The sequence below is a fragment of the Felis catus genome, chromosome A3 (assembly GCF_018350175.1).
Source record: "Felis catus isolate Fca126 chromosome A3, F.catus_Fca126_mat1.0, whole genome shotgun sequence".
In the NCBI taxonomy this organism is placed as follows: Eukaryota; Metazoa; Chordata; class Mammalia; order Carnivora; family Felidae; genus Felis; species Felis catus.
This window is the reverse complement of record NC_058370.1, coordinates 133247006-133267778: the sequence shown is the minus strand read 5'-3', so window position 1 is coordinate 133267778 and position 20773 is coordinate 133247006. Positions and strand designations below refer to the sequence as shown.

The following is a 20773-nucleotide window of genomic DNA, read 5'->3' as shown; positions in this document are numbered from 1 at the left end:
GAACTTTACTTAGAGACGCTCTTGGTAGTGACCAGAGACCCCCCCTCCCAAGAGCCCCACTTCATGACCTTTTAAGCAACCGCCAAGTGACAAGCAGAATAAATAACAGTTCGCCCCCTCCTTTTCCCCTAGAAACCTTACAGGGCACGTCTAACGTGAATATTTAGGAATATAACATTTGAATGTGGTGAGAGTGGATTTTCTCTTCTATCTTAATGAAAACGTTACGGGTTTTGCCACGCAGAAAACCGTGTGAATGTCTCAGAAGTCGTGTCATTGATTTTCACAACAGGTACCCAAATCCCCCTCCCCAAATATTGGGAGGGCACACGCGCTCTCTCTCTCTTTCCCTCTTCTCCCCTTGGTCACATGTTTATAGTTGCAAAGCTGGTCAGGCAGCCAGAAGCACAGAATTCTGGCCCTGGCCCCCGATCTATTAGGATGTGACTTTGGCAGCTCATTAACCACCGATGAGCCAGTTTCCTCTGGAGTTAAATATACCTGCCTCCCTGGGTTCTTACGGGAACTAAGTGAATTTAGGTTGGTTTATACTTTTCCAACTGGGCCACAGATTCACTTGAGAAGGTTCCAGAAATGTATTGAAGGCTCATGAAGCCATAGGATAAACACGTCCCCCCTCCAAAGGGTCAAAAGATCTGAAGAAATACTATTTCATATTAAAACAAACATGAATTTGCAACAGAGAATAGTGTTAAACAGATAGTAATTTTTAAGATTAAAAACTGGGGCTTCAAAGAAACTCCACATCTGGAACTCCTGGCCCCATCTCACCCCAGCAGAGTTTCTTCCCTATTATGGGTTGAGTCGTGCCCCCCTGCTCCTGAAAGACAGGTTCTTATCCTGTGAATGTGACCTTATCTGGAATAGTAGGGTCTTCGAAGATGTAGTCCAGTTTAAGGTAAGGCCGTTAAGGTGGGCCCTTAATCCAGTATGACTGGTGGCCTTATAAGAAGAGAAAATGCCATGTGAAGACAGTGACACACACGGAGAATGGCAGGGACTGGAATGACACAGTTACAGGCCACGGAGTGCCAAGGATTGACGGCCAGCAGCTGGCAAAAGGCAAAAAAAAGGGGTTCTGCCCGGTCTCCGAGGAAACATGGTGGACAGACACCTGGATTTGGGTGGTCCAGCCTCCAGGACTGCAAGGGGTACATTTCTGTTGTTTTAAGCCGCCTGGTCTGTGGAACCTTATGACAGTAGCTTCAGGAAACTAACACCACCACCCACCGCCCCACCGACTTCAAAAAATATGAGAAGCCCTGAGGTTGGCCAGAGGGAGCGGGCAGACCTATTAGGAAACCAGGCATCGGCCCCCATCAGCTGTGTGACCGTGGGCAAGTCATTTGACCCCTCCGAGCTCAGTTTCTGTCTCGTGTGTGTCCGGCCTGTTTGGGGCAGATGCTCTGCCTGTGTCCTTATTCATGTTTGCTGCTCCTGTCCCGCTGTTAGTGTTTGTAACTGTACCGGCAGCATCCAGATCGGGCCTCACGTGGTGGCCGGGCCTCAGTGGGGCAAGTCATCCCCTTCCCGCTTGTCCTGGGGGAGGGATGGCAGGTCAGGCTTCTCCCTCAGGTGCCTGGCAGTGAGGCCGCAAGGATCTCATGGCCCAAGAGCTCAGAGAAGGTACTGACCACACTCGCGGGGACTTTTGCCTGCCTCAGCCACCAGGACGGAAACCGGTGGAGGGGGCTTCGGATCAGACCCCAGAGAAGTTTCTCGTGCGCCCTGCCCGTGGAGGCGGCAGTGAGAGGTCTAGTCCACCTGTAGGTGCCACTGGGTGCTGGTGCCTCCCTGTTCTCAAACCAGCCAACGACACGAGTGGGCAGGGGAGGTGTTCTGGAGGAAGTGGGGTTCCGCCAAGCCAAGGAGGGGTGGCTTCACTGATGGCGTCTGTTTACTTGTGGGCGTTCTCCATCATCACTGTACCTCAGCGCAGGGCCTAGCGTGGAGTCAGTGACTGGTGAATATTTGTGGCGGTGAATGAAGCTCGGGCGAAGGAAAGGGAAGGCAATTCCTCCTGCAGAGATGGTTCCAGTGAAGTCTAAGTGGGAACAATCCAGGCATCAGCAGGAGCGGTGCCTGGGGGTCGGGGGGGGGGCGGTGGGCAGAAGGGCTGGGGGGCCGAGGGCCTTCCCCACCCCATCCTGATGGAGGCCCAGAGGCACTCTGAGACGGTGCCCCCAACGCTGCCATGGCTACTGGCTAGACGAGGCCTCACTCTTGCCCCATGGAAGGTTCTGGAAATGATCCCGCAGAAAAGGGTATCTGGGTGGCCTGGTGCTTGGCAAGGCAGCTGGCGCACGCTGTGGTGGTCTCCCAGTGGCCTTAGTCTGAGGGCAGCGTCCTCAGGGAGGCCGGCCACGTGTGGCCCTCCTCCTGGTAGGAAAGACTGCGCTCTCTGCCCCGAGGATGCGTCTGAAGCCACAGCCCAGCGGCCTGTCAAGGCTTCCCGGGAATGTCTGGGCGCCATGGCAAAGGTACCACGACGAAGGTGGCGTGTGGCCTCACCCACCAGGGGACCCCCTTTCTCCAGAGACCTGGCTTGGCCCAGCCATCCCAGTGAACCCTGTGGTAAAACTACTATGGCCTTTGAGGCCGGAGAGCCCTGTGGCCCAGTAGGTTTCTGTCCCCCCCACCCCCCTACACTGCCTCCTCTTCCAGATGGAGGCAGAAGGCTCTTCGGAGAGATGCGGAGAGCAGACTGGAAGTAGGTCTCCTTTTTTTTCCAGACTGTTCTGGAACGAATCCCCGGTCACTTTTGCCTGGAGCCCACGCAGACCCGTGAGCCCTTCCGGCCAATCTTCGTGGACTCCAGCTGGTGAACTCCATGGATGCAGGGGGATTTCCTGGAGTTGTCTCCCAGTGGCGGTACAGTGCCCTGGTCCCTTGGGTGGCACCTCAACACGCAAGTCCTCCTGGGGAGTCCCGGCCGCCCCACTTCCGCACTCACTGACCATCTCTTAGGAGACCCGCAGGCAAACTTCTCATCCGTTTGGTGCTGGTCTAACAGCTCCCATGGTGGGACGTGCCTCTGACACAGACGGGTGCCCGGCGCTGTGGAAGGTGACCTTGTACCTGCCGCTGACTATCTCCCCGGCTGGGAAGGGTGGCGAGCACATCAGTGATGAGGGCGCCCACAGAGGGCGGTGCCCCCTTGGAGAAGGTGCAAGGCTGCCATTCAAGTTCATAGTGTTAACAGCTGCCATTTTTAGCAACTATTAGGCGCCCAGAGTTTACATCCATATCCCCAATTCTTAGGGCATACATAATTATCTTCTTCTTTCAAATTATTTTTTAAAATGTTTTTATTTATTTTTGAGAGAGAGACAGAGCATGAGCAGGGGAGGGGCAGAGACGGGGGGGAGACACAGAATCGGAAGCAGGCTCCAGGCTCCGAGCCGTCAGCACAGAGCCCGACGCGGGGCTTGAACTCACCGACCGTGAGATCATGACCTGAGCTGAAGCCGGACGCTCAACCGACGGAGCCACCCAGGCGCCCCAATTATCTCCTTTTTTAAAAAGATGAAAACCCGAGGCCCCAAGAGGTCAAGCGGTGTGCCCACGATGGCAGAGCTGGTCACCTCAGGCCTCCGTGGCCCCCAAGCTCACCCTCATCCACCACACCACACTGCATCCCAGCAGGGCAGCGTTCTGCCCAGCCCCACTGGGTGGCCTCAGAGTTAGTGAGACCCTGTGGGGAGAAAGAGGAGGGAGAGTCGTACATAACAATGTAGGAACAGGACAACCGGGACCTTCCCCTTCCAAGGGCGAAAACCATCTTTGCCTGGAAGGAGGCCCTGGGCACCCCCCAGTGGGCTGTCCTGGCAGGGGTGGGGTGTCTGGCAGCGTGGGTCTTCCCACCCAAGGTCCTGGGCCGCCAACCTTTAGGATCAGCCCATTGGTGGGTCAAGGGTCTACATTTGGTGCAATGAGGGCTCGCGGCCACGAGGTGGCGCCCGCACACCTCCCCCACGGCCAATCGAGCCCACTGGAATTCCACGAGGAGACTGGGGTCTCCTGGAGCCTTCCAGAACTCGCAGGGCTCAGTGAAGCCCGGGATGCGGAAGGAGCCGTTAAAGCGGAGGGAGCCCTGTGAGCCCCGACAGGTGAGAAAGTGCGTCTTGCAGACAGCCCCCAGCCCTGCTGGGCCCGAGCCTGGATTTGTGGGAAGGGTCTTAGTTTTAAATCACGGTTCTCCGGTTGTCACGATACCTCGTTCTTGTCATTTCACACGCCCCAATATTGTTGTTCAGAGAATACGGGTAGGTCTGTGGGCGAAACTGGAGGGACAGGTTTCTGAAGAGTCAAGCCTTAAAAGCCAGGATAAGGAGTTTGTTCAGGACTCAGAAGACACAGGGAGCCACGGAAAGGCTACGTGGGAGGGAAGGATGGAAAGAAAAGGCAGGTAGGTGACTAGGGAAGAGGCCGTGTTCTGAACTAGGGCCCTGGGCAGAGAGGAAGTTAGTAGAGACTCTACCACTGCCCCTTTTTCGGAAGCCTTTGGTCTGCCCGGTGCCTTCACTATCTAGCTCCACATCCTTTTCTGGATGGCCACCCAAGGACACGTCCTCCCAGATCAATGCCCTGTACCAGCCCTGAGCCCAGGCTCCGTCTTCCTATCAAGGTGTATCCTCCTTATGTCCCATTCTTTCAAAACTCTGCTAAGAGAGAGCCGATAAGCCCGCCAGTCAGTCTGTGCCATTGTAAAAAAACAAAAAAAAAATTTTTGTTAACGTTTATTTATTTTTGAGAGAGGGAGAGAGACAGACAGAGTGTGAGCTGAGAAGGGGCAGAGAGAGAGGGAGACACAATCCGAAGAAGGCTCCAGGCTCGGAGCTGTCAGCACAGAGCCCGATGCGGGGCTTGAACTCACAAACCGTGAGGTCATGACCTGAGCCAAAGTCCAGCGCTTAATTGACTGAGCCTCCCAGGCGCCCCCAGTATTGTATTAGCAGGTGACGTGTGTGCACACAGCACTATCTGGTGACGGTAGGGGTTTTAACAGGAACCTCCTGGATTCAGTGTCCTAGTCCAAAGCAGTGACCCATCGTGAATTTCAGGCAGAATGGCAGGCCCATATTTGAAGATGACCAAGTATGTGGGGGGGGGGGGGGGGGGAAGCCTTCTGAAGTGCCTCAAATCATATCAGAGAAATAGGCCCGTTGTAATAACCAGTGAAATCAGTTTCCTTTGACCGTGGGACTTTTCTCTGGTGCTCAAGGCCGTCTCCTGCTTCATTCACAGGGACGGCATGTTGACCGGCTGGTCTGGTATTAGCATTCAGCTCTGCCCTGTCCCAGATCCCTTTACTGAAACTGGAAGGTGGCTACAGTTTGAACTCAGAGCGAGGGACCATCTTGTGGCTCAGTGAGATGAAGTCGGGTACACAAGGTTCTGTGATAAACCATGACGGCCGGCTCAGAACTGTGTCTGTCTAGCTCTGAGACTGATGGTATATACACATATACACATGTATATATATGTATGTATATATATATACATGTATATATATCTGCCTTTATGAGAAGAAGTCTTACTGTTATTTGCCGTAATAGTTTCAGAAAGAGGAGCAGATTAGCTCAGTCCAGAATTACCGGCATTTGACAAAATCCAGTGAGGCAGGTGTTCTGTTGGTGAAGGCTTTAACTGGGATGCTGTTAATGCTTAGCCATTGAACACTTCAAACATAATCCAGATGTAGTTTTAAAAACTGATAAATCTAGGGCGCCTGGGTGGCTCAGTTGGTTCAGAGTCTGACTCTTGGTTTTAGCTCAGGTCATGATCCCAGGGTTGTGGGTTCAAGCCCCACGTTGGCTCAGTGCTGAGCATGGAACCTGCTTAAGACTCTCTCTCTCTCTCTCTCTCTCTCTCTCCCTTTGCCCCTCTCCTCGGCTCATGCACACTCTCTTTAAAGTAAAAAATAAATAAATAGACAACACTAAAATCAGAAATCCAACTACATAAAAGTTTTTCAACTTTTCAACATTTCAACATAAAATGATTTTCAATGTCGACATGACATGCTGAGGGAAAATATTTGTAATATACATCAAAGATGAAAGACTGATATGATTGGTATTTGAAGAACTCTTTAACACTTGGAAGACAGACCAAAATTCCAATAGGGACCTGGGCCAAAAGACCGCAAACATATAATTCACAATGAAAGAAAATGGCCCGGAAACGTATGAAAAACATGCTCGCTCATAGAGAAATACAAATGGTGACAACACTAAGATAGCACCGTCACCCATCAGATTGGCAAAAATTCCAAAGCTTGACCACACGCCATATTGGAGAGGCCGTGGAAGAGTTGGCATTCTTGTACCTTGCGAGTGGAAATCCAACGGTAAAACCCTACGGGGACTTGACAAAACCAGACTAAATTAGACACGCATTCCCCTAGCCCAACCCTTGCCCTAGCAATCCCACTTCCAGGAATTTATCCCGAATATGTGTTTCCAACACCATGAAAATATGTATGTACGTGGATATTCATTGTAATATTATACGTAACAGCAAATTATTGGAAACTGCCCCAATGCCCATAATCTGAGACTGCATGAATTAGAAGTGGTACACCCATAAAATGGGGGGTGGTAGGCAGCTGTAAAAAATTGTGAAAGAGCCCTAAAAATTGTTATGGAATGATTTCCAAAATATATTAAGTAGAAAAAAATAAAGGGCATATACGACACGCTATCTTTTGTGTAAGAGAAACGAGACGATATACAGAAATCTGCTTATTTTTGCAAAAAAGAAACACGGGAGAGGTAAACTAGAAACTAAGAAAACAACCTAAAGGAGTCGGTGAGAACGGATTAAAAGGGAAAGGAGAGAGAACGGTATTTCTCTGCATCTTTTTTTGCATAGTTTTGACAAACTTTGGAACCTTGTTCACGTGTAACATGCTCAGTAAATAAAGTCTAGTCAGTATGAGTGGGGAGGTCATCTGTAAAACTGAATAAAGCCTAAACGACAAAACTAAACTGTGTATCAAATGGATAACACAACCACACACGAAAAAGAACTAATTCAAATAACTTTGAACACAGTACTTTATATCCTCAGTCTAAACACAAAAGGAAGTGGAAAAAAGAAAATCTTGAACTTTACTTAATAATTTTGTGGCTGGTAGAGACATGAGTGGAATGATTTTGAAACAAGTTCTGTGTCTCTTAAGACGGAGAAAACGGGTCCATACGTTGATATTAGGAGCCAGTTTTCACTGTGGGAGAAGAGAGACGTAAGTAAGGACTGGAGAAAGGTCAGTGGGTTGTTTCCCAGGCACGAACGAAGTACCACAGACTGAGGGGCTTAAACAGCACACGTCTACTGTTTCACGGTTCTGGAGGCTGGAAGTCCAAGATCAAGCTTGGGTTGGTTCCTTCTGAGGACTGAGAGCAGGAGACTCTTCCGGGTCTCTAGCCCAGCTTCCGGTGGTGTACTGGCAATTGTGGCATTCCTTGGCTTGCGGAAGCATTCCTTTCTTCACACGGTATTCTCTCTGTGTCTGTGTGGACATTTCCCCTTTATATAAGGGCGCCAGCCATATTGGATTAGGGCCCACCCTAGTGACTTCACACTAACTTGATCATCTTTCTAACTAACGTCACATTCACTACTGGGGTTCGGCACTTCAAGCATCTTTTGGGGGGAAATAAACCCATAACGGTGGTGAAAAACTTCACGGCATTGTGTAGAAGTGTTAGAATGAGCTTACGCTTCAAGAAAAAAAATCCATTTCCATGCTCAACTTCTGTGTCACCTCAGCAGCACCAAGCCCCACAACGTCCAGATCTTGGTTCTTAAATACCATTCTCCATTAAAAGGGACCAGGATTTCTTGGGGAAGTAGGTGATTTCAGGGCCGAGAAAGGAAAAGTACAAGATGAGACTGGAGCTTTTTGCTACGCCTGAGAGTAAAGGAAGTGATGCACAAATGGTGGGGACGTGTCAAAAGCTCAGTGAGCACGTCCGCTTGGAGAGGACGTCCCTGGCCAAACCTGGGACAACTTGAGCTTCAAGAAGGATGACGACAGCCATGGAGGATGGCACATCGAATCCACAAGAACGCACGAGTTCTAAAAAAAATGAAACATACACGTAAGTTGGGGGAGATGGGAAAACTTTTCTTTGCAGCAGAAAGACGACAGATGCAGACACACGGGAGCTCGAAAAGAAACATTTCACAGCCATCACTGAATAACTGATTTGAACAAGGATTCTAAAACCATGGAGTGAAAGAGTGTTGGGTACCAGATATTTGCAGTCTCAAAGTATCTCCCCAGAGATTACTCAGTGATTACAAAGAGACAAACACCATGACCTTGGCCATGGAGAGATCTGGAGGGCACCACCTTCACCAAGTGCTTGAAGCAAACGTGAATACAGCAGGACGGTCTGACGTGCCGCGCCTCCTGGTGTAAGGCCTGGAGAACACAATGTGAGTCAGGCAGCATTCTTGCCAAGGTAATGTAATCTGAGTCAAATCTTGAGGAAACGATCCCACAAACGCAAATTGAGAGACGTTCTCAAAAATAGCAGGTCTGTATCCTTCAATATGTTGGTGTCATGAGAGATAAAAGCTGAGAAACATTTCCAGGTTAAGAGAACGAGATTTTTTTTTTTTTTTTTTACAGCAGCTTATAAATTTACCTAGAAGTATAAAAGCTCCTGGAACAGCTAAGTTAACTTTTAAAACTGAAAGGAAAGATTGACCCTACCAGAAATTAAGACAGGCTCTAAAGCCATTTTATTTTATTTTATTTTATTTTTTAACGTTTATTTATTTTTGAGACAGAGACAGAGCATGAACAGGGGAGGGGCAGAGAGAGAGAGGGAGACACAGAATCGGAAGCAGGCTCCAGGCTCTGAGCCATCAGCCCAGAGCCCGACGCGGGGCTTGAACTCACGGACCATGAGATCGTGACCTGAGCTGAAGTCGGAGGCTTAACCGACTGAGCCACCCAGGCGCCCCTAAAGCCATTTTAATAAAAATAGCACTAAACAGACCAACAGACCAAGGCAAAAGAACGGGGCAGACAGACCCCTGAATATTTAGCAACTTAAAAGAAGAATTTGGCATCATTATCAATAGGGAAAAGATTATCTATCTATCTATCTATCTATGTAGGTAAATGGATTGGGAAAATTGGCTCCTCGTACAGAGAAAAAAACCGATTCTTACCTAATGCCATATAATCTTTTGTTTTTAAATTTTTTTTTTCCAACGTTTATTTATTTTTCGGACAGAGAGAGACAGAGCACGAACGGGGGAGGGGCAGAGAGAGAGGGAGACACAGAATCGGAAACAGGCTCCAGGCTCCGAGCCATCAGCCCAGAGCCCGACGTGGGGCTCGAACTCACGGACCGCGAGATCGTGACCTGGGTGAAGTCGGACGCTTAACCGACTGCGCCACCCAGGCGCCCCTGCCATATAATCTTTTCTAAAGAGAGCCTGGCATTTTACAAGAAAGAACCCAGAAAGGCAGGCAAACGTACTCTGCTAAATTCATCAGTAATCAGAGAAAAGGAAACTAGAACAACAAAATGTTGGTTTCCCACACCACCGGGCTGAATAAACCAAGTGCCAGGAAGGGGCAGGAAGTGGGGAAAAGCCCCTTATTCTGCGTGGTGAGAGTGTGAATTTGTGCAGCCATCCTCTGGAGTGATCTGGAAATTTTTAATTGAATTCCTTGACCTAATAATTCTAAGATTTCTTTTTTTTTTTTATGTTTATTTTTGAGGCAGAGACAGTGCACAAGTGGGAGAGGGGCAGAGAGAGAGGGAGACACAGAATCCAAAGCAGGCTCCAGGCTCTGAGCTGTCAGCACAGAGCCTGATGCGGGGCTCGAACCCGCGAATCATGAGATCATGACCTGAGCCGAAGTCCACGACCTGAGCCCAAGTCCGCCGCTCCACTGACTAAGCCACCCAGGCGCTCCTCCTTAACCTAACTGTAAATGAGATTAATCCAGTATATGACCCAGCGATTCCACCCCTCCACATGGACAAGGATGTTCTTTGTGGCCTCGTTTGTGGTGCCTTCCACGGGGAAGCTCATGATTGATTTCAGGTCTAGGTAGGTCAGACCAGATTCACAAGGAAGCCATTCAAGAAATCAGTCATGTTAAAGGACAGCATCCAACCTGAAGACGCCTCTACAAGCCAAAGATCAGGCAATCTGAGCATTAATAAGGTTGATAACTGCAACTAATGAAAACAATCAGGTGTGTTTATGTTCATGAGTTGGCAATGATACCAAAAGAACAAAGAAGCAAAAACAGCATCGGTTACTCCTTAGACGATACTAGGGGACCGCTGCATTATTCTGAAAGTGGATAAATAAGGAGAAGTAAGTATGTTTCCCGCTTTTCTGGTATGAATCGTACCTCAGAGTTAAAGCAAATAGGTGACGAAGGAAAGTTTCTGTTTACATACATATTCCAACTAATAAACGAACAAGCAATGATAGAAATGAAAATATCTGTGTTGTGGCCTGAATTTTGCCTGCCCCCAAATTCACATGTTGGAGCCCTATCCCCCCCGTGTGGAGATAGGGCCTCAAGGGAGGTCGTTAAGGTTAGATGAGGGCATCAAGGGGAGGCCCTCATCTAACAAGGAGAGGAAGAGACGCCAGCCAATTTTCTTTTATCATGCCCAGAGAGGGAGGGCTGTGCAGGGACGCAGTGAGAAAACTGCCATCTATAAACCAAGGAGAGAGGTCTCACTGGAAACCAGCCTTGCCAGGACCTTGATCTTGGACTTCCAGTCTCCAGAACCTTAGAAAATACATTTTAGTTGTTTAAGCGACCCAGTTTGTGGTATTCTATTATGGCAGCCTGAGAAGACTAATTAATACTCCCAGTATTTTGCAACTCTTACGAATTAACGGATCTGGGCAATGGCCATCATGGCTGATAACACCGCAAAGGAGAGAGAACCAGGTATGTGTACCTCCAAATGGTCTTCCCCAAACTAACAAAGCAAAACAACCCCAAGTCTGTAAAACTTTTAGATCGAATCAGCAATTTGCAGGAAATCCAAGGGACAGAGGGACATGTGAACCAATACCACAGGAGGCAATTAGCAGAATCCAGAGTGTGGGAAATTTGACAAGATCCGGTTTCTTCCACGAAAAATTACAAGGAAAATAAAATAGAGGAGACAGCAATAGATGAGACGAGACGACAAAATACAGCAAGTAATCACAATGTAGGAATCTTTAATAACAATTTAACAAAGAAAAAACATTTCAAGTCAATCAGGGAACTATGTACATTGACTAGGTTTTTAATAACATTAAGGAATCGCTTTTTATTTTGTTTCTGTGTCACAATAGTATAGAGTTTATTTTTTTCTAAAACGCAGTTATCTTTTAAAGACACATACTGAAATATAATGTCTGGGATATGTCCGGGATGAAATGTCTGTGATTTGGTTCAAAATAATCTAGAGGGTTAAAGAAGTGGGAGGAGGTACAGATAGGATTGGTCATGTACTGGCAATCGCTGAAGCTGGGTGATGGACATGTACGGGGCTATATTATTCTACTTGCAAAAGTCTAAACATTTCTATAATAAAAACAATTTTGTATGCGGAGTATTTTCAAGCATAATAAGCAAAATGAGATTTTTTTAATTTTTTTTTTTTTTTTTTTTGCTGATCCTACTTAGGTAAGTTAAATATACACAAAACAGCACATTTAGAAATTTTTTAATGTTTATTTATTATTATTTAATGTTTATTTTTGAGAGAGAGAGAGAGAGAGAGAGAGAGAGAGAAAGCACGAACAGGGGAGGGGCAGAGAGAGGGAGACACAGAATCCGAAGCAGGCTCCAGGCTCTGAGCTGTCAGCACAGGGCCTGACGCGGGGCTTGAACCCATGAACTGTGAGATCATGACCTGAGCCAAAGTCGGATGCTTAACTGATTGAGCCACCCAGGTGCCCCAATGTTTATTTATTTTTGAGAGAGGGAGAGGGAGAGAGAGAGAGAGAGAGAGTGGAGGAGGGGCAGAGAGAGGATCCAAAGCAGACTCTGTGCTGATAGCAGAAAGCCCCACGCGGGGTCCGAACGCACAACCTTCAAGACCATGACCCGAGCCGACGTCGGACGCTCAACCAACTGAGCCACCAGGTGCTTCAAAACAGCACACATCTGACAAGAGCGCAAAGTGATAGCATCTAACATGCAACAGTAGGAAATGAGGAAAAAGGGAATTAATTAGTTTTAGTGGTTTCTTTTTTTAATTTTTTTTTTAACGTTTATTTATTTTTGAGACAGAGAGAGACAGAGCATGAACGGGGGAGGGGCAGAGAGAGAGGGAGACACAGAATTGGAAGCAGGCTCCAGGCTCCGAGCCATCAGCCCAGAGCCCGACGTGGGGCTCGAACCCACAGACCGCGAGATCATGACCTGAGCCGAAGTCGGACGCTTAACCGACCAAGCCACCCGGGCACCCTTAGAGAGGCTATTTTTAAAGACTACAGATGACTGCCTACCACAGACCGAGGAGTGGATTAATGCCACATCCTCTGCACCTGAGGCCCAGGAAAGAGAAAAGGTAAAGAGGGAAAAAGCACAAAAAAATTCCTGTGGCCCCACCCTCCAGAACGAAGCATCGTTAACGTGCTGGTGTTTCCTTTCTAGTGTTTTCTCTGCACTTACAGAAAATGACCCCTTCCTTTTCACTCATTCCCAGGCTTCAGAGACACGTAGAAATGCGTCAAAATTCTGGATTGCCCATTTTCTTAGTGGTGTGATGTTGGGCAAGCTGCTTCCTCTTATCCAGTGTTAACTGTCCCATTCCGAAAAGCAGGAATGACCGTAACCGGCCTCTTAAGGTGGCAGGACGATGGCATCATTGACACGAAAAGCATCTAACATCGCTGGGAACCCAGCAGCTACTCAGTAATTCCAGCCACTTTTAGCCCCCTCCGGGATCACGTGGTGGCTCCCCCGGGGAATTCGCACCCAGTCGCAAGGACAGAAGCAGGTGACAAGTGTTCGTCGCACCGGAAGGCACTGAGCTGTGAGAGAGCCGGGCCTGGCGGCTGGCGTTTCATCTCAAAGCATCTCCCTCTTCTGCGGGACGCAGACACCAATAAAAGACAGGCTGTCGCGCCCGCTGCGTTGGTCCCCGTGTTCCGCGCTCTCGGTTCCATGTGCGGCCACAAGAAGCTCACTTGTTGCCTTTCCGCCCCGTTCACATGGCGCTGGTGAGGCACCCCCAGAATGTCTTTTGTCATCTGCAGCGTTTTCCAGGGAAGAGTTCAAAGATGTGGGAAGTAACGGAAATACTGTGAAACATATTGAAAAAGGCTTCCCGGCCGCAGGGAACGTGGACTCTCACTCTTCAGAACCCAAAGGCTCCCCTGCGATGTCCCGCTTTCAGAGTCTCTGTTTCACGCGAGCTGTCCCGAAGCCACCACACGCGGTACTGTGCCATTTTCCTGACACACTATTGGGTGGCTGAGCACAGAGCTGGGGACAGGTGCCCAAACCCGCCGTGACCCCGGCGTGGCTGGGGGGCTCCCAGGCCTCTGTAGCTAAGCTGTGCCTGTGAATGTCTTCAATTCTAGTGTTTGGCACCTGTTGTTAGGAGAAGTTGTCCACTCTGTTGGCGTTTGTGAATGAGACTTTTAGAAGTTTCTAGAACATAGGCCTTGTGGGTCTTAAGGGCCTGCCTGACATCTGGCTATGATGTGACAGCACCAGGTCACAGAGGCAGCGGGGGCACAGGCAGGGCCCCCTCAGGCAGAATCCCCGCAGCAGGGTACAGGTTCGGGCACCAGAAAGCTGAGCTGGTAGGAGTCAGGGACTCCTCTTTCCTTCCCTCCGAGAAATCCAGAAATATCAGAATGGGCCGCGAAAGGAGCTCATTGGCATCTATTGCCTCTATCCTGTTTAGTCTTTTGTTTTTCTTTTAAGTAGGCTCCACACCCAGTGCAGATTCCTACCCGGGGCTTGAACTCGTGACCTTGAGATCAACACCCGAGCTGAGATCGAGCGGGACTCTTAACTGACTGAGCCAGCCAGGCATCCCAATCCTTAAAAGCGCTGATGGGGATGTTAAAATCTAAGAACCCTGGAGCTGGAAGGAAACTGGTCCAGTGTGTTCACATTGTTGATGGAGAAACTGAGGCCCAGAGCGAAGAAAGAACTTACCCAGGGACACGGGGCTCTGGTGGCAACACTGGGGCGGAATTCTAGTTTGCAACTCTGTATTTTCTCCCACATCTTGCCGCTGGAATGAACATTCCAAGAGGTGCTGACTGTGATCTAGATGTATTCATTCCGGGCACACAAATGCTTCACCCTCTGTAGTATTCTCGGTTAGGGTCTCGAATGCAGTTCAAGGAGTTAATGCCTGCGGTTGGTTATGTGTCTTAAACTCAGGACCACCTAATCTTGGTGGCTTAAAGAGATTATATTACGTATTACTATTATTTGTACATTCACTTTTGGTATGTTGCCTATTTACGAAGTACTTTTTCCTGTACGATCTTATTTAATTCTCTCAACAAATCCACGAGGTATGTGTTATGCTTTCCATCATCAGGACCTGAAGCCTTAGACAGATGAATCAGTCACTCAGCCAGTAGTGCTTGACTTCCAAGGGTCTTTCCCCCCCCAACCACAGAGGCCTCGAGAACCCAGACTCCTTCGCCGTTGGCCAGGCGAACGTCCATCCTGGAAGCAGCAGACACACTGGGCCCCCTTGTGCAAAATTATTTTGTTTGGCCTCAGATTGTCTTCAAACATTTTAGGTCAGCATCTTAAAGTCCAGAGACTTCTGTAAAAGTGAGAATTTCTTATTTGTTTTTTAAAAAAAAAATCTGGGGGCGCCTGGGTGGCTCAGCCGGTTGAGCGTCCGACGTTGGCTCAGGTCACGATCTCACAGTCCGTGAGTTCGAGCCCCACGTCGGGCTCTGTGCTGACAGCTCAGAGCCTGGAGCCTGCTTCCGATTCTGTGTCTCCCTCTCTCTCTGCCCCTCCCCGGCTCAGGCTCTGTCTCTCTCTCTGTCAAAAATAAACAAACACTAAAAAAAAATTTTTTTAAAAATCTGGAAGCTCTGGCAAGACTGGAATCTTCTCTCTGTTTAGCAGGTCTTTCTTTGGTCTGTCTGTCGCTCAGTTCTCATCATTACGACGTCCACGGTTGCTTCTACCTGTAATAGAACCATGATGGCCAATGTTTGTAAATCACTCCAGAGCTTAGAGAGCCCTGGTCCTAAATGGATGGCTCGGTCTTTCTGAGTCCGGAAAGAATCTCTTCTGAGGTCAGTAGCTGGATGTCAAGGAAAGAGACGTGCTGATTCATGCTGTGTTCCCGAACACTCATGGAGGACCAGCGATGGCCAGGCTCTGCTTCGTGCTGAGGGGTGTGGAGTAGAGTGGGGATTCCCGCTTTCTTAGAACAATCTCAGCCGAATCAAATAACAGCCATGTAAGCTCTAGTTCCAGTGCTAACTAGTCGTTGCTAACTAGGATGTGCCCTTGGCAAGCCACTTCTCTCTGGGGGCTTCGAGAACCCTCTGGGGAACGAGAAGCTGGACTGGACCGCTCAGGTGGCTTCCCTCCGTCTCTCCCACAACCCATCCAGTTGATAAAGGCCATGGCTGCAGAGCCATCTTCCGTGTAAATGTTGCTCTGGCCTGTAATTTCCTGTTTTTAATAACACAGAAGAGCACCCTCGGGCTGTGCTGGAGCCCAGTGATTGCTAGCCCAGTGCTAGATGGCTTATTAGGGCCCCGAGTCCTGGGGAACAGCAACGGAAAATCAAATCTGGATGAAAATCATAGGCTCCCGGGAGGACAGACCTTTATCCAGTCCCAGTCTACTGGTGACATTTCAGGATACAAAGAGATTTTTGCTCCATTTTTGGAACAGCTGGGAGATTTAAGTCAATAGCCGTTTGGTGAGTGTCACCTCTGGTAGATAGTTTGGGGTGACTGAGCCACAGCCTCGTAGGGGAATCAGATGCGACGTGCACCGGAAAAGCACTTTATAGTTGACGGGGCATCATCACGTGGTCTCCATTAATCGTTGCTAGAGCCCTGGGAGGAATCAGAAGCTCAGAGAGGTGAAGTGATGCGCCAAGCACAGGCCGGAGAGTTTAAGAAATATATTAGTATTATTTTTTTTAATTTTTAAGAAAATTATTTTTTTAATTTTTAAGAAATTTTTGAGAGAGACGGAGACAGGGTGAGAGCGGGGAAGGGGCAGAGACAGGGAGACACAGAATCCGAAGCAGGCTCCAGGCTCTGAGCTGTCAGCGCGGAGCCCGACGTGGGGCTTGAACTCACGAGCCATGAGATCAGGACCTGAGCCCAAGTCAGATGCTTGACCACCTGAGCCACCCAGGCGCCCCCTATTGTTATTCTTTATAAAAGGCTCTTGGAGGTGCTAACATTTGATACAGGTTTGTTTGGTTTTTTTAAATACTCTGCCTGTTTGTATTTTTTTTTTTCAACGTTTTTATTTATTTTTGGGACAGAGAGAGACAGAGCATGAACGGGGGAGGGGCAGAGAGAGAGGGAATCGGAAACAGGCTCCAGGCTCCGACACAGAATCGGAAACAGGCTCCAGGCTCCGAGCCATCAGCCCAGAGCCCGACGCGGGGCTCGAACTCACGGACCACGAGATCATGACCTAGCTGAAGTCGGACACTTAACCGACTGCGCCACCCAGGCGCCCCAGATACCGGTTTTAAAATGAGTATCGGGGCGCCTGGCGGGCTCAGTCAGTTGAACGTCTGATCTCATGGTTCGTGAGTTCGATCCCCATGGGGCTCTCTGCTGTCAGTGCAGAGCCTGCTTCGGATCCTCTGTCTCCCTCTCTCCCTGCCTGTCCCCTGTTGATGCTCTCTCTCTCAAAAATAAATACACATTTAAAATGGGTATGGATTTTTTCTCCTTTTCTACCATGTGAATAAATCATTATAGATTTGGAAAGTGTAATAAAATGCAAAAAAACCCCACCAATCTAAATGGACAAAAGATCGATAATCCTAACACATAGGTGCTGCTGCTGTAAATCACATTCCAGTTTTTCTTTCCATTTTTTTCTTTAGTTGAAATCATGCTCTCGATATAGTTTTGAATTGTTTTTCTCTTTGCCTTATATTTTATCATATACATTTTGAACAGGTTGAACTCCAGTAGGAAGTGAGGGTGTGTGATTAGACAATTCTGTGCTAAGAACTTGCCTGAGGAAAAGGCGTGGGACAGGAAAAGGCAGGACGTATTCAGGAAATGGGAAGTTAATTCTTCGAGGCTAACCTGGTGATTCTATGTGGAGTCGCACAGAGAGTCTACCAGAGTCTAGAGAGACCTTCAGTGTTAGAGGGTGGAGAGCCTTGAAGAATTTGTATTCTCCTTAAAAAATATTACACTATAGGGGCACCTACAGTGGTGGCTCAGTCGGTTAGGCATCAGACATCAGCTCAGGTCGTGATCTCACAGTTTCGTGGGTTCGAGCCCCGCGTCGGGCTCTGTGCTGACAGCTTGGAGCCTGGAGCCTGTTTCAGATTCTGCGTCTCCCTCTCTCTCTGCCCCTCCCCTGCTCACGCTCTGTCTCTCTGGCTCTGAAGAAATGAATAAACCTTTAAAAAAAACTTAAAAAAAAAAAAAAAGGCTACTGTGATCAGAACATGAGTGGAGGCCCTGACGCCTACTTGACCCTATAAGACACCTTGACCCCATTCTGAAAACCACTGTTGCATAATGTCATTTTTATGGTTGCGTGGTAAGAATACAGTATCATCTAGTTAATCAGCCTGCTCAGTTGTTTCCAATTTCTCCCTTTGTAAATTGATACTACATTCTTTGAGCATATCCCATAATTATTTCCCAATGAAGGTTTTTGAACACGGGTGTGACACAATCAGAGGTGTTAGTGTGAATGCCAAATACAGTAAAATCTTACTTAACTGGAATTCAGTTAACCACAATCCTTAATTAGCCAATTTTCTTTTGCTCAACTTTGGGAAACATAGAGAAAACTCCCTCCCATTCTCCCTCCCTCTTTCTCAAACACACACACACACACACACACACACTTACATAGAGAAAAAGAGAGAGAAAATTATGAAGAGGGATAAATTTAACAAATATTTGCAATTACCATACTCTGAAAACAACAAAACATTACTGAGAGAAATTAAAGATGAATGTAAATGGTGACATATACCATATTCATGGACCGGAAGAGCCAATATTGTCAAAATGCCAATTTTTCCCCTCCTCCCACCAATACCAATTCTCCCACCAATTGACCTGTAGATTAAACACAGTCACATGAAAAATATTAGCAGGGCTGTTTTAAAATTCAGTAAGCAAAATTTAAAATGTATGTGGACAGACACCTGGTGGCTCAGTCAGTTGAGCGTCTGACTTTGGCTCAGGTCATGATATCACGGTTTGTGAGTTTGAGCCCCACATGGGGCTCTGCACAGAAAGTGCAGACCCTGCTTGGGATTCTCTCTCTCTCTCTCTCTCTCTCTCTCTCTGACCTTCCCCCACTTGTGCTTTCTCTCTCTCTCAAATAAACTTAAAAAAAAATTTCAATGTATGTGAAAATGGGAAGTGTATAGAATAGCCAAAACAATACTGAAAAAGAGAAAAGTTGGAGGACTTACACAATCTATTTTCAAGACCTACCATAAAGCTAACAGTAATCAAGATAGTATGGTCTTGAAGTAAAGGTTGATATATAATATAGACCAATGGAACAGAATAGAAAGTCCAGAAATAGGCCCCTGCAAAAATATGGTCAACTGATTTTCTAGCAAAAATGCCAAGACAATTAAATTAGGGAAAATGATAATGTCTGCAAGAAAAGGTGCTGGAATAACTGGTTGACTACATGCACAAAAATGAACTAAAACTAGAGACATTATTTTGAAAAAAATAACAGAAAGTCTTAATCATCATTAGGCAAAAAATTTTTTTAAATAGGGCACATTTACAAATCAATAATTTGGACCATCAAAATAAAAAATGTGTGCTTTTAAAAAAATATTTGAGAGAGAGAGCATGCATAAGCAGGGGAGAGGAGCACAGGAGGAGGAGGAGGAGGAGGAGGAGGAGGAGGAGGAAGAGGAGGAGGAGGAGGGGGAAAGAGAGAGAATCCCAGGCAGGCTCCACACTCAGCATGGATCCCCATGCAGGGTTTGATCCGACAACCCTGGGATCAAGACCTAAACTGAAATCAAGAGTCAGATGTTCAACTGACTGAGCCACCCAAGAGCCCCAAAGATGTGTGTTTTTTGAAAGCACAATTAGGAAAATGCAAAAGCAAACCACAGACCGGGAGACTATGTTCGCAAACCGTACATAAAATAAAGGACTTGTGTTCACAAGATATAAAGGAATTCTCACAACTCAATAATGAGACAAGATAATTGAAAGTAGACAAAAGATTTGAGTAGACATTTTATCCAAAAATACAGATGCCAAACAAGCACATGAAAAGATGTTCAACATCATTAATCATTAGGGAAATGTCAATTTAAACCAAAAGGAGATTCTACTACATACCCACTGAAATGGATAGCGCTTAAAACGTTGACAAGGCCGAGTTTTGGCCACAGTGTGAAGCAATACTTTAGCATTTACTTACAAAGTTAAACATTCACTTACCATATGACTCAGAAATTCTACTCTTGGGTATTTTTCAAGTGAAATGAAAACATATGTCTGCCACAAAGATTTGTACGTGAAGGCTCCTGGCAGATTTCTTCAGAGTAGCCCCCAAACTGGAAACGATCCAAAAGTCCATCAGTTGATAAATAAAGAAAAATCTATATGTAAATGGAATACTACTCAGCAGTTGATAGGCATGAACCACTGATACATGCAACACCATAGATGAATCACAAAAGCATTACTAAGTGAAACAAGCCAGATACAAGTGACTCCACACTGTATGTATTTATATGAAGTTCTAGAAAAGTCCTAGAAAATGCAAGTCTATGGTGATGAGAGCAGATCAGTGATGGCTAGAGGTTTAGGGGCTTAGAGATGGAAACTGACTGCCATGTTCTAAATTGCATTTTTGACAGTGGTTGCATATATATATATATACATACATATATATATATATATGTCAAAACTCATGTATACTTAAAATTGGCGAATTTCATTATAAATAAATTATACTTCTACTGGCATTTGGATTCATCTTTGTTTACTTTTTTTTGTCATTTGTCATTCTTCCAGCCAACTTAGTAGCTTCGTATTTAGGGATTCAGAACTGCAATGTCTTCTAACGTCAAGGATAGAGTTTGTGTTTCTATTTGTTATCTTCCTTGTTGTTTTGAGGTAATTTTGAGAGAAAAAAATGTAGGAAAATATTCCCCTCATCATCTCTCACCTTTTTTTTTTTTAGAGAAAGAGCACACACGTGTGGGGTGGGGTGGGGGTGGGTGGGGAAAGGGCAGAGGGAGAGAGAGAATCTCAGGCAGGCTCTGTGCTCAGTGCAGAGTCCAATTCGGGGGTCCATCCAACAACCCTGGGATCATGACCTGAGTTGAAATCAAGAGTCGGACTGAGCCACCCAGGCACCCCTTCCCCTCACCATCTTAAACTTGGAAGTCTTATAGATGACATTTAAAACCACGGGACTGGAGCTATCCATATTTCTTAATTTATTACTTAAATTTTGAGACACTATCCTGAGTTCCCAAATGACGACTAAGGTCTGAGATATCCTATACATCCCTACTTCTTCCCCTTCCCTATC

General features: G+C 47.1%; 1 protein-coding gene across 1 annotated transcript in view; it reads left to right on the top strand.

The window, feature by feature from the left end:
• The first annotated feature begins 4070 nt into the window (after positions 1 to 4070).
• TAF1B (TATA-box binding protein associated factor, RNA polymerase I subunit B) overlaps positions 4071 to 20773 on the top strand; it is a 102002-nt gene continuing 85299 nt past the window's right edge. The window contains exon 1 of the mRNA XM_045054983.1: positions 4071 to 4130. Within this exon, the coding sequence (XP_044910918.1) occupies positions 4083 to 4130 (48 nt within the window). The 5' untranslated portion in view covers positions 4071 to 4082. The remainder of the gene's footprint in view (positions 4131 to 20773) is intronic.